General features: G+C 47.8%; 1 protein-coding gene across 3 annotated transcripts in view; it reads left to right on the forward strand.

Moving 5' to 3' along the window:
• The window catches only part of spns2 (SPNS lysolipid transporter 2, sphingosine-1-phosphate), a 72,575-nt gene that overhangs the window by 41,439 nt on the left and 16,195 nt on the right, over nt 1–14,941 (forward strand). For all 3 annotated transcript variants that reach the window (XM_080833653.1, XM_080833652.1, XM_080833654.1), the window contains 5 exons: nt 4,340–4,491; nt 8,881–8,947; nt 12,730–12,869; nt 13,068–13,220; nt 13,353–13,542. In XM_080833653.1, the coding sequence (XP_080689779.1) occupies nt 4,340–4,491; nt 8,881–8,947; nt 12,730–12,869; nt 13,068–13,220; nt 13,353–13,542 (702 nt within the window). The remainder of the gene's footprint in view (nt 1–4,339; nt 4,492–8,880; nt 8,948–12,729; nt 12,870–13,067; nt 13,221–13,352; nt 13,543–14,941) is intronic.

The raw sequence follows: 14,941 nt of genomic DNA on the forward strand, positions 1-14,941 counted from the left end.
CCTCATCTTCCAGCCTGTTGTTTGTTAAAATCAGAGGGGCAGTGTCTTGGTTTCTAACCCAGTTAAAACAGTGAAATAACATATTTTTAAAGCTAATAACATACTATAGGTGAATTTCCAAAGGGTCATGGTATGTACGTATATGCCTGAATCTCCTTTTAAAATGTGTATCAGTGAAAGAGATGAGGAGAAAGCTGCAGTGTTCCTGTTATGAAACATAAGGGCCAGCTCTGAGAGAGGACACAAAGTGACACATGGCCTGTCAAACGCTCATCTAAACAGAGCTGAGACAAACAGAGATGTGACCTGGCCCTCCTGCACGCCACATAATTACCCTTAAAATGCGAGAGTCAGCCACTAATGATACGAGGACCAGGGCGGTGCTGGAGGCTACACTCACAAGCAGTTCCATTTCCCTTAATTGATTCCCATTGTCTTGAATGTCAGTGAGAAAGCCTCTGGTGAAGTGTGGTGTAGTGTGGTGCGGTGCGGTGTGGTGTGCTGTGCTGTGGTGTGCTGTGGTGTGGTGTGCTGCACTGTGCTCCAGTGCTCCAGATGCTCTTTTGGGTGCATGGCGAGGCTGAGGAGCGGTGATGCTCAGCATGTCTCTGGGGAGGCCCCTGGGAGGGTGCTGGAGTACGGCTGCTAATTAAAAGGCCAAGGCGACAGCAGCAAAGTGACAAGCTGAGGATGGCACGCTTGTTGGCGCCGCCGGGCTGCCACGTGTCGCGGTGCCACGCGCCGGCTCGGAGGGAAGGAAGATGGCGTCCTCCTGTGCGCTAATCCTCCCGAAGCTGCCCTATTGCTGACGGAGCACACGCTGACCGAGGGGGGTGGGGGGTTAACGCCAGTCGGCATATTTTGGACTGGCACTCTTGACATGAGGCGCCGAGGGCATCCACAGCCGCTAGCCATGCACCCACTCACACTCACACTCATGCACGCACACACACACACACACGCACACACACACGCACACGCACGCACACAGGCACACATGCATGCATGCACGCACGCACACACACATGCACATTCCCTCTCTGACAGCAGAGCAGAGCAGTTTCAGCCACGCCAGTGCAGAGAGACAGAAATGAATGGAGAGTTGCATATATGCATGTATTGTCTGCATGTAATTTTATACAGACAATAAGACAAACACTATCACGCAGGCACTGACATACAATCATTTTTACGCATGGCTGTATATGCATGCACACACACACACACACACACACACACACGCACACACACACACACACACACACACACACACACACACACACACACACACACACACACACACACACACACACACACACACACACACACAGACTCTCATATACTCGGTTAAATTACACAACTGCTTCAGATTCTTGCCTTGGCAACAAGGATTCAAAACAAAAGCAGAGACGTCCACAGCTCTAGCCTGATGATAAGTCATGGCACATGCTGTCCCAGGGCAAAACCATAAAACATCCAACCTCTAGTCTTTGAAGAGTAAAAACTTAAATTAAGGAATGTTTTTCTCAACCTTAAAAAATTAGGAACTGTGTTGCCCAATAGATGTCCAAGATTAACAGCTTAGTTGTTTGTGTGTGTGTGTGTGTGTGTGTGTGTGTGTGTGTGTGTGTGTGTGTGTGTGTGTGTGTGTGTGTGTGTGTGTGTGTGAGTGTGTGTTTGTGTAGTGGAGTTAAGAGAAAGAAAGAAAAGTGTGCCTTATAGCAATGATCTTCCCCCCACATTATTGCCTTGAGGTAAATTAGGGAATAATTAGTCAGAGATTACTCCAGGAGAATAAGTCTGGCGTTCACATGTGAAGGGGTTTAGGCCAATCATATGCTTTGCATTTTTAAAGACATACATTTTGCTTTTATAGAGTGAAATTGCAGGAAATTAATCTTTTGCCAGAAGTCCTTTTTTATACTTTGTGTGACAATTACCGTCCTCCAGGAGCCTTTGTAAGTGTTCACTTAGGAACAAATTAGTCTGCAATTAAGTCAAAATAGGCTGGTGTGAAAGAGTCTTTTTTCATATTTTGCATAATCCTATTTCTTGCTTTGCCAAATAAGCAAGAGGAAGCTGTCTCAGGGAGCTCGGTGGCGGTGCGTGGTGAAAAGATATGCACATATTTTAGCCCGTCACATTTCCATCCTCATCTTTATTTATTCAGCCCGGAGAGAGACACCCTGAGGGGCAGCTGGCTTTCATTCAGACCCATCTCCACAAATGTGACCGGGTGAAAACACACAGGCGGAAAAGATGTGTCTGTGGCTGCTATTGTTGTTTTGTTTTTGTTTTTGTGTACACTCACCAAAACCTGAATAGAGGCTTGCGGTTCGGTGGCCATGCGTACGAAAAAACCTAATGGAGATAGAAAGCTCCACTAACGGCCAGCATGGACCCCGCTAAATGATACCTATGAAGAGAAATGAATCCCTGCTGTAACTCATTCAAAACAGCGCAGAAAACCACAGCAACAAATCAAAAGGGCTAAGTGTAGGTTCCAGATGTTCGGTGAGAAGAACAGTGCGTTTGACCCTGGCATGTTAACTCAGTGTTTCCCTCTAAGTGGAGAGAAGAGTTGCGATGAGCCGCTGCAGATCACGCGTGCGTGCATTTGTTTTATGTGTGCGTGTTTTCACTGCGCCACACTGAATTGAAGTTCCAGGGCCCCCTCTTCTCCTGAGGGTCCCTGACAGCTGCCATGAAACCCCCCCCCACCCACACAACCACACCCACACCGCCACTGCTGTAGCTCACACACCTGAAGCGGGTTCTGACAGGGCAGGAAACAGGCAGGGCTACATGTGAGGTCACGACATACCCCTGCTTCTGTCACTTTCAGGGGCAATTAATCACGCTGCTTTTAGTGAGAGACCCCTGCAGACACTCCTCCTCTCTCACATACACACACACACACACACACACACACACACGTATGCATACACTAGCCTCACGCGCTAACGCCTCTGCAGGCTTCAGCTACCAAGGCCGAGAGCAGAGACAGCAGAGAGTGCAAATATCTTCTGTCATATTACTGGCTCAGGCCTACGGTAGGAAACATCAGTGGAAAAAAAAGAATGTGTAATCTGCATAGGATTCCCAACTCTGCTTGGTGTGGATTCCTGTCACATACTGTACAGCATAACCCCGCAGGGATTACATAACGGGCAACAACAACAGCACGTCCCCTCTCCCACCTCCCTTCCTGATGGCTTGTCTTGCCGAGCACAGTCAGGTGGAGGGGGAGGAGAAGAAAAAAAAAGAGATGGAGATCCGTTGATAGGATGCGGCTGTTCACCACACGCCAACGCAGAGCCTCTGTAAAGGAGGAGCGCGAGGAGAAGTCTTCCTCCCTCCGCCGTCCCCACTGTCAGGGCTTCCTATCAGCTCATTCATATCTGCTTCAGACATCCCTTCACTCCTGGAGCCTGGGGCTAGAGCGAGCTCTCTCCCTTTGGGGCTTTCAGAGTGGGCTTTTCATGAGTAGGCTATCTGCATTAAGTAGCAGCTCACAGTGTGCTGGATAGTGTTGTGTATGAGGTTGATGGTTTTATTTAATGAATTCACTATAGACATGTTTCTCAGTCCCGCGGCGCATTAGTACAAGAGAGGAGAAGAGACTGAGGCGAGAGGGAGAGGAGGTGAGGGAGAGAAGAGGATAGAGGATGACAAAATTGAAGCTTTTTAGTGGGTGAACAGATTTCCATATTTAGCTGGATGACCCATATTATAGATCCGCTCTTTTAAAAAGTTACCACACAAAGTCACTTATTTTTAATGAACACCTCACATGGATGACTACTTACTGTATATAAATGTCTTGGGTTTGGACGCTTCACTTCGCTTCAGGACAGGGAGGCTCCCACTCTTCACTTCCTTCCCCAGGAGTAAAATATAGGGTGTGGGTGTGGGTGTGGGGGGTCAAAGATCCATGCCCACATGTCACTCTTTTTGTTCTGGAGAAATACACCAGCTTTATTGTCAGCAATAACACAATGCGCTGGCTAATTTAAGGTCATAATTGTCTCATAATGTTCCATAGTTGACTGTGATTGTGAATGGTTTTGAATACGCTCATATATGCCGAGGCAGTGCATCCTTGTGATGCAATCACTAAGGGACAGACTTCTGAGCAGACTCTGGAGATTTCTGGAGGAAATTCAAAGGGAGAGGGAAAAGGTTGCTAACTGTATTTCCCTGTTTTAATTAACAACTTGATATTCATAATGAATAGGAGCCAAAAGTCTTTAATCCTAATGTCTGTCCAGATGCCTTGAGCCTGAATGAAGGCAGTAAGGAGTTGTATAACTGATAAGTGTGTTCTCTCTGGTTGCAGCACTTCTGGCTGTTTGTGCTGTCCAGGGGCCTCGTGGGGATAGGGGAGTCCAGCTACTCCTCCATCTCCCCCACCATCATCGGCGACCTTTTCACCAACAACAGCCGGACCATGATGCTGTCGGTCTTCTACCTAGCCATCCCACTGGGGAGGTAAGTGGCCAGGCCCAATTCCACCCCCCCCCCCCCCACCCCCCCCCAACGTCCCCTAGAAAGGAAGGTTTGGGGTCCGAGCCGCCAGTGGGGAATAAATTACATTTTCCAGTGTAGAGGAGCGCCTTGGCCGAATCTCATAGTGTCTGCTCTGAATGGACGAGACAGCCATTGTAAAGCCACAGGCAACTATTAGCTCCAAAAAATGCCCCTTTCTGATCCCTTTCTAAAGATCCCTTTTATTCCAGGTTCTGAGCACTCCATGTGAAATACCTAAATCTCATCCGTAATATTCATACGCTCATGGATATCATCATGAGATTCATCACTTGAAATTTAATGGCATACCCTCAGTAGCACTGGTATTCAGCAAAAATGGAGATTAGTTTTGTGCTAAAGTGATTATGTCTGGAACAGTAAGAATGCTCTGCAAGAGGCAGTTAGAGGGGGGGGGGACGCATTTTAGGGGGCAATTATCTGCTGCCATCATCTGCGCTAGGAAAAGGTCAGGTTGACAGAATGTGGGGCTGGGCGTGTGTCCTTTTGTGTTGCCACTGAGGTGGCTGCTAGGGAAAATGGGTCGTAGGGCCTGTGTGAAGAAAAGGGCGGTTATGAAATGACAGACGGTGAAAAGAAAAAAGAAAAGAGACAGAGAGAGAGACTGCTTTGGTTTGTCTCTTTTGGTCTCAAGCAGCGAGCAACTTCATTCATTCACTCATTCAAAAGAAAAAGAGAGAGAGAGAGTGAGAGGTAGAGAGAGAGAAAGAGAGGGAAGGAGACAGAAACAAACAGCTAGGAGTGATAACGGAGGTGTGTGTGAGTTTCTGTCTGTGTTTGTGTGTCTGTGTTTGTGTGTCTGTGTTTGTGGCGTTGAATGCGGGCTTGGCTCAAGCAGAAGTGGCTCGCCTTATTGTTACTTATGGTGAAAAATTCCCAGAAGTTCTCCGTGCCTGAGCGCCTATGTCAGGCTGTTTGCGCGAGACTCTTCCCCCTCTTTGTGGTGCTTAGGTTGCCCATTCAAAGACGCCACCCCGCAGTTTATGTGCAATAACACCCATTTAAGGAGAACCTCAGCCGCACTTCTTCACAACACTCAGCACCGTTGGATGACAAATCACACAGCGCATAAAAGTCTCCAGGTGGGAATGACTCCCATTAATGACACTGAAACAATACAGTCTGATTTGGATTATCTCTCTCTCTCTCTCTCTGCTATTGAATGTAAGCGACACACAAAATAATCCTACTGCACTCTGACTTAATTATTACGGCATGAATTTTACATTTTTTGCCCTGGAGCAAGAAATACAATCATTACTGTTAAAGTCTGTATCTTTCTTTAGGCAAACATGAAATCATGAATATTATAAATATTACAGTATAAGGCTCCCATTTCTTCCGTGACAGCATTCTTTGATAAGCACTAAAAGATTTTTATGAAGAAGTCAGACGTGCCTGTGCGGGTCTTGTAGTGTCGATAGCAGATTGAGTGGTTTCGGAGGAGCTGAGCGGACAGGATAGGCGCCCCCCTCGGAGGGGAGAGTGGTCTGCTGAGGCCAGGGCTCTCAGGCCAGGCAAGGCGCTTGGCAACCCAAACAATGGGAGGTGACAGACTGGTGCTGCAGAAAGGAGCCGCCAGACATCCTCTGCAGATCGGCCCCCACGGTGTTTGTATTCGCCCGGGAGTGTTGTGACTGTTTCCAGGAAGTGACCTCAGGCGCGGGACAGGGGTTAAAGGGAAACGGTATCCCCCCCTGAACTTTGGAAGGTGCGCCAGGCCAATAAACTTTCTCCGTCGAGTTTCTTACTCCACCACCGCCCTCCGTTTTGTGTCGTCCGTATTGTAGTAGTCGTGGTGTTTTGTGGTGTAGAGATGTTTGATTATTTGTGGTCAAGTAAGATGATGATGTGGGTGCTAATATCTGTACATATTCCTTATTGAACAATATCAGTCATTTTGTGGAAATGTACTATGCCACTGAACATGACTTCATAGTATCCTGACAGTATGCATTAGAGTTTAAAGGAAATAGCCATTGTGAGCCATTGTGAATGGTGTTTCGTTTTTAGAAAGTTACCCAATGGAGATCAGCAGCACATACAGCTTCCTCAACTGAATGCAGTTTGTGGGTGTGTGTGTGTGTGTGTTTGTATTTGTGTGTGCGCGTGTGTGTGTGTGTGTGTCCATTGTAAACCACCCAGCCATCCATTTACACTACTGGGTTGGTGGTCGGGGGTTTTAATGGTAAACAAAGGCACACACCTGCCTGTGTACATGGCCTCTGTATGTTTTTGGAACACAGGAAGTGAGCGTGAGGGAGGAATGTGTTCTGGAGAGAGGGAAATGAGCAATCCTCGAGTGTCACAAACAGGAGCGCCTACAGTTGTTCACATTTCGTATGCGTACTCCAAGCGACACGTCCTGTGGGAAGAATCTTGTGGAAGTGCAAATGACTACGAGCATTTTCATTTGTAAGTCTGAAAATAAACCGTGTTAAAAGTTTTTTTAGGAGGTAGGAGGTAAGCCATGTGAGAGCCTACCTTCAGAAGAAGACAACCCAGGAACGCAAATCAAGCCATCGTTTTCCTTTATCAGCATGTTTTTGATAAGCCATCTAAATCCTTCATGTCCTCTGAAAGCGACAGTCTTATCTTATCGAAACAGTACTTCAGAGCACAGTGTAATCTAATCTTAGATCTTGTTTTTGCTTAAAACTGTGTGACCAGATAGTAAACACTGAAGCAGCAGAGACGCTGTTCAAAGGTAACATCTCATTTCAATCAGCGTCAGGCATTCCAAGCTTCCCCCGTCTAAGCTTTCAGGATGTTTTTCCCTTAGAAAACATGGTTTGCTTTGTACTCTGTCTTTGCTTTTGCAGCAGATAGGAAGGTATTTATTTCATTAATCATTTTTTTTTTACTCATTAGTGAGATATAACATACTATATGGTCAACCTCCAGGGAGAAATAGCTTCAAATGGACCAAAAAAACACATTAGCACAACCTACAACAGTTTCACCCTTAGTTAATAGTCCAGTGATGTCATCTTGTAAGGTTCCTGAAACTACTTTAGCAGATACTGTTGATTAAACTCTCCTTTAGTGACCAAACAGGACATAAGTGATTTGATTTATTGGGCAGAGACACTTCACAGTCACACATTTATGACACACGTAGAGTACTGTAAGTAAACAACACATTCAGACAGAAACATGACTCAGGCAGATACCCATCTATGCACTTGTCAGATTGTGCGTGTCCAGGTTGATAATTAAGAGCCTCTTATCAGGTGTCAAACAGGAGGTGGATATGAGGGATTTTCAGTCTGAGGTCAACAAATGGTGACTCATAAATTCCTTTCATACCTGGCTGACAGGATAGTTTCTACATCTTAAGGATGTGCCATCTCACGCACGCACACACACACACACACACACACACACACACACACACACACACACACACACACACACACACACACACACACACACACACACACACACACACACACACACACACACACACACACACACACACACACACACACACACACACACACACACACACACACACACACACACGCGCGCACGGTTCAGACGTGTTGCCGTAGCCGAACAAACACGTTCCCAAATGACTTGAGGACACATGAACTAACACAAAACCCTTCGCCTATGTGAACTTAGCTCCTTAAGGCCGGGGGGCTGCCTCTGCCTCTCTACTGCTGAGTTGAGCTTGATGTTAATGCCCCCACCATCAAACCAAAAGCCTCCCTCGTCAGACAGGGATTGCAGTGTTGGCATGTGTCCCTGACTCACACTCTCCCCCCTGAGGAAAAAGAAATCGCTGAGACGGGGCTGTTTGACCTCCTTATGCAAGCCTCTCCGTGGTTGGTGCAATCTGGTGCGAGGGCAGAGGCGGCCCAATCTGTGTCTGTGAGGCGTACGCACACGCACACGCACACGCACACGCACACGCACACGCACACGCACACACACACCCACACACACACACACACACACACACCGCCCATCAGGAGATAGCCGTGCCCACAAGGGCATGCATTTTTCACCTGCCGTGACTCCCGCTTTTAGGAGGGCACTTGGGTTCAGCAGTGACACTCAGAAAGATGGAAGTCACAAAGGAAGAAAAGAACAAATGGAGAGATGATAGTCAAATAAAAAACAAATGGAGAGATGATAGTCAAATATACAGAAGCCGGCCCATTCCGTGTATTTGACTATCCTCTCTCCATTTGTTCTTTTCTTACTTTTGGAGTGGCAGGACTTGCTTCTGTTGCCGTGGACTTACAGATGTTTGTTTGTGTTATGCCTTGTTTGTTTTTGTTTGCTGTGTTAATCACCCCCATCCCTTCTGCTTCTTCCCTCCAGTGGTCTGGGCTACATTCTGGGCTCCACTGCCAAGGAGGCCGCAGGAGATTGGCACTGGGCACTAAGGGTAAGCACACTCACCTCAGACCCTCAGGCCAAAGTCAACCACAACATGTTTACAGCAAAGGAAACAAACAGCATTGTTCACCTCATTTGTCCAATAACCCTCTTATGAAGTCAACAATACAGCAGTCTCACAGGGAAGGGTTCGTGTTTATCAGAACACGCTCTCAGGTAGATGTAAGGAAGGTTGGATTAACCGTGGGTAGGAGAGATTAAAGTAGATTAACCAAATTTGAAATGTGTAATCCAGGTTCAGGACTAGTGAAGGCTCGAAGCAGATTGATTCAGACTCAGCTGTGCTGCAGTGGCCTGCTTGTCAAAGGGTGGGGGGTTCAGGGGAAAAAAGCACTAGATAGCATCCGAACTCACCACCAAAGGTTGAACAAGGCGTTCTCAGGCCTGTAGTCTCATCCCAAGGTGCAGGATCCTTAGATCACATTTGCCCCCACGGGTCTGCACATATAGAAACATGTAGCATGGAAACATCCTGCCTAAAGCACAGGACATTTAGGGACTCGGAAGATGGACCACAGGCATAATCAACACAACCGATCGAGCAACCAGGAGTTAGACACACATACACACACCCCCACACAAACACACACACTCCCACGCGCACACACAAACACACCGCAGTGGAGACACAGAGTCCTGTGTGCTCATGAATGCTTCATTTCCGCCCATCGGGCTCAAAATAACACCAGTGCACCACTTTGAAATAGCCCTGGCAAAACCACATCGGACAGGTGAATCCCAGAATACCACGTCGGTTACGGAATGAGCAGACCAATGTTTACTTACACCGCGGGGCCGGAGTGCACACGGCGGCTCCAGACAGTGCCGCTACACTGAGACGCATTAAAATGGCATTACCCATGTGTCTCCGGGATCTTTTTCACAGATGGCATATCGAATCTCCGCTCTAACGAAATACCGCGCTCGGGAAGCCACCTCTGACCCGCGGATAGTCTTTCAGTGCTCCCTTTGTGTGGTCGAGCGTGGCGGGGCGCTACCACTCCCAGCACAAAGACGTACTTGTTCCGCAGAAAAAACGGTTCCTTTTCGCTCCTGCTATTTGTCATCGGACCACTCCAGGAAAAAAAAACTAAATACGTTTTTAATCAAACGCTAATGGCAGCCTCAGTGGGTGATTGATCAGAGGAAATTAGACATGCTGCACCTTGACCGTGCCAAAAGGAAATTCCTGCCACTCTCACGGAAAAGAGGGAAAACTGCCCCACAGCTGAACTTGGACTGTAGAAAGAAGCCTTTTGGGGGAACAGCTGAAAGCATTTTAAATGACTTAGGCCCCAACACTTCATTAGTTTTTAGTTTAGTTTGCCTGAAAGGGAAAACTGTGCTTGCCATAAAAAAGGACCGTCACAGGTCAAGTGCAGAGTTAACAGGTGAAGTTCATTACCGCCATTGTGGAGGCTTAAAGCCCAGTGAAAGTGCGGTTTTCGTGACAACTTCATATTAACCTTAGTGTGCGGCCACTCCCTCCAGTCCAGCAAGGGAAAAAAGAATCTCCCAGGTCCAGCATCTAGGAGGAGACTTTAACGAAGCCTTAAACGTGCCCTATGGAACAGCAACGGACAAAGGACCTCTTGACATGACAGTTATACAACCCATGGAAACGGGAAGGGCATTTTTTGCCTGCTTTCCCAAACACCTCCAAACAGAAGTGCGGGGCCACATTGTTCCAGGCACTCGCATGCTGACCTCCCAATAAAACATCACAAGGGGCAGGAGAGGGCAATTAATCACCAGGCAGGGCTTTTAAAGAAAGAAAAGAAAAAGAAGAGGAAAAAAAAAAAAACAGAAACGACAACATTACATGAGGTTTTCTTACCAGCAGTATCCTGCTTTGAGGAAAAAACACTTTGTGGCCCTTTTCCGCTTGTTTTGCCGACCCCAAAGAGAGAGAGAGAGAGAGAAGGGGCTCTGAGGCAGCTTTCCTCTTGGAGGAGAAGAGGTGAGGGTGGGGGTACAGAAAGGTTGAGTGTTGTAGTGAAGTGTGTGTGTGTATGTGTGTATTGGGCTCGGGAGGGGGGGATGCGGCTTAGCGTGTGCGGAGCAGACATCTTGTTCAATATCTTCCTCCGCCAGACTGCGGAGGAAAGGCCTGTGGGTCCTGCTCCCTGACCTTCCACCCTTTAATTACACGCTGGTATTTAAGTGATATTGGCTGGTGGAGAGTCAGGGTCAGAGTGCATGATGGGACATGAGCTCTGGCTTTGATGCAGGGTCTCCAGTCTGACCCTACATTGAAAGAGGATGTGGAGTTCTGATAGATTGACCAAAAACCTGGCCCTTGTGAGTCATTGCTCAAATGAAATATGTGCAGTGAATTTCACATCCTTGTGAAGACTTGGGTTTAGGGTTTAGGAGCTGTTTTTGGCCTTGTGGTGATCAGGGCTGCAAGAGCACAGCGGAGGAGATGGGCCTGAGAGGACGGGTAAACAACCTACTTTAGTGGATGGAGCAGGCAGACAAGAGGTTTATGATCCAGCTGTGCCACAAAATCACATGCTGTAGAAGACTGGAGTAAACAGACACACATGAATACGCACACACACACACACACACACACACACACACCGCAATCACACACACACACACGCAATCACACACACACACACACACACACACACACACACACACACACACACACACACACACACACACACACACACACACACATATATATATATATATATATATATATATATATACTATAAACACAAAATACAGCACTCAGTCAAAAATGCAGCATGCACTGCTTGTTAAGAATACAAAGATGGCCACAACATAAAACATTTGGAGGAGGATTGATTCGGAGGAGGGTGATTTTTTTTGTTTGTTTCTGAGTCCACATGCCCTTTCCTTTAGGCAGCCAGCCACACAACAGAGAGAGAGAGAGAGAGAGAGACAGAGAGAGGGAGAGAAAGAAAATGATGTGGGGAGGGAGGGAAGGAGGGAGTTACAGAGAGAGAGAGAGAGAGAGAGAAGTTAAGATGAATCCCTGCTCACTGAGCTGCAGTTTCCAACATGAAGGATGATAAAGGAGATAATAGCTGATGGCCTGTGAGGCTGCAGCTGTGCCCAGACAAAGAGCTCCGTGCCACTGGAGGAGCCGGAGCCGTAATGGTGCTGCGCTCGACTAAGAGCACCACCAGTCACTCGATCACTACCACACCAGCCGCTCCACACACCCCAACACACTCCACACACACCAACCGCTCCACACATACCAACACACACCAACTGCTCCACACACACCAACACACTCCACACACACCAACACACTCCCCACACACCAGCACACTCCACGCATACCAACACACTCCACACACACCAACCGCTCCACACACACCAACCGCTCCACACACACCAACACACTTAGCAGTCTCAGCTGTGCGCCCTTCACTAATGTGGAGCCATGATGGGGGCATTGTTATAGGACATATTCAGCACAGTCTATTTTTTGAGTGGGTAATTTGGGCTCATATATGAATCACACCTTGGTTTATTTCCATCTGGGTTTCCCTAGAGACAATGCTGCTCTGTTTCGCTGTGGCCAGATTGTGGCTTAAGCCAGCACTGCGGTGGATCAGTTAAGGGATTTGTGTGATGTAACATAAACACATTTCTACATGCATGTCGTCACGTTACATGAGGGTGTTTCATGTAGTGCATGCTGTGGGTTTTGAGTCGGTTGAAATAAAGGATCTGTTTATACGCTAAGTCTTTGCTCATGCACGTCATCTTTGTTTGTTTTCGCAGGTGTCACCGTTCCTGGGCATGACTGCGGGAACCCTGATCCTGTTCTTCGTGCCGGAGCCCAAGAGAGGCAGCGCAGAACTTGGTGCCAGATTAAAAACCCGGACCTCCTGGGTCTGTGACATGAGAGCGCTGCTCAAAAAGTAAGAACGAAAAAAGAAACCACTGAGTACGCCACAAGCCTCACATAAGATATAGAGTTTTAGCACAATATTTGAAGAACACAACGGAAGTGGAGAAATATTGAATTGGTAATGAGGATGGAGGAGAGTTTAAACCTGAAAGTGAGGTCATTTGTTTACCTGTTTGTTTGTTTGTTTGTAATTCCTCCTCTACAACAGCCGCAGCTTCGTGTTCTCCTCCCTGGCCTCAGCGACTGTAACCTTTGCCACGGGCGCCTTCGGCACCTGGATCCCTCAGTATCTGTTCAGGGCACGAGTGGTGCAAAAATCCGCCGAGTCCTGCGTTGTTTCACCGTGCAACAGCCACGACAGGTAAGATTCACCACCTCAGCCCACCATTTCAGAACATTCACCATTGCCTACTTCCTGATTAGACGAAATTTGGTGAAAGTGGTTTGTGGACGACTGTGCAGTAGTTCTGATGTTGTGTCCTCTGGTCTGCAGTCTGATCTTTGGGGCGATCACCTGCGTGACGGGACTGCTGGGCGTGGTGATCGGTGCTGTCACGACCCGGATGTGTCGGCAGAGGACGGAACGTGCAGACCCGCTGGTTTGCGCCGTCAGCATGCTGGGTTCGGCCATCTTCATCTGCCTCATCTTCGTCACGGCCAAGAAAAGCATTGAGGGAGCCTACGTAAGTCCAGTGCTTGTGTTCTCTTATTTTGCAGGACCATCTTCTGCACCTGTTGCTATGGGAGCAAAATCAACCATCAAGTGAAACGCTATACACATTTTTTCCCCCACCCCTGGGACGTCATTAAACTTTAAGGAGTGAACCGGCGTGACATGGAAGAGTTACTTTCTCTTTCTCTCTCGCTTTCTCTTTATCTCTCTCTCTCTCTTTCTCTTTCTCTCTTTCTCCTCAACTATCCTGTTCAAGTCAGGGAATGGAATGAGGCCATGGTAAAGTTTGGCTTTGTGGCTTGTAAATAATGGATTGTTCTGACCAGGTTCTGCCTTCAGTGTCCTTAAAACAGTGTGTGTGTGTGTGTGTGTGTGTGTGTATGTGTGTGTGTGCGTGTGTGTGTGCATGTACTTGTACGTGTGCGTGTGTGTGCATGTGGGTGTTTGTGTGTGTAAGGTGGTTGGAGGGGGGTCTGGAGTCTGAATATGCTACAGTGAAAGGAAAATGCTCTGGAATGCTCGTTGTTTGCTTGTTTAATTGGCATGCAAACCAGGAAAAGGGCGCAGCTTTTTAACGGCCGCGGCCGGCTGAAAACAATGGCCAGTGGCAGTTTTGACTCACCATCCCAATTCTGTCCGAGCAAGAAAAACAGGGCAGAAACAGGCCCACTTAATTTCCCATCAGGGGTCACAATACTGTAGCAACTGCTTGTCAACACCCAGGGAAAGAAGAAGCCAAGTGCCTCCTAGGAGAATGAGCAGCTCTGTTGTAAAATAAACAAATAAATAAACCACCAGGTCAAAGTGTAAAGGATGAACACTAGCTTCTGAATGCTTCCAGAGCTGCTCCTTCGTGCATTTCTAGTAGGCGCTGTAGGCTATACGATACTCTTATGTTGGAGCGTGTGTGTGTGTGTGTGGGGGGGGGGGGGTCTGAACCATGGAACACCTGGAGCCTGAAGCAGACGCCTGCGATCTAAGGCAGCAATGCGCCAAGCAGCCAATGAAAGTGTACGGCTGGCACGACTTTCCAAAGGTGCGTGACACTGAGAGAGAGAGAGAGAGAGAGGGAGAGAGAGAGAGAGTTTACCTGAGGCTATGTGTGGCTGCCTCAGCAGTTCCTATTCTTTGCCAGCTCTTTGGGGACAAGCAAACGGGGAAGGAGAAAGGGGTGGAGGAGGGGGGTGTTAGCGGCGTCTCTCGCTCAGCCAGGTTACACTGGTCCTCATGGGCTCCGCTTCGCTTCCTCTCCTCTCTGCCCCACATCCAGAAAAAGAGAGAGAGAGAGAGAGAGAGAGAGAGAGAGAGAGGGAGAGGGAGAGGGGATTTTACTGCCCCTGCAGCTCACAGATAAAAATGTTGATTTATCTCAGCAGTAGAACTCTTGATCACACGATTACCTTATCGTC

This window comes from Sprattus sprattus, assembly GCF_963457725.1.
Source record: "Sprattus sprattus genome assembly, chromosome: 1".
Classification (NCBI taxonomy): Eukaryota; Metazoa; Chordata; class Actinopteri; order Clupeiformes; family Clupeidae; genus Sprattus; species Sprattus sprattus.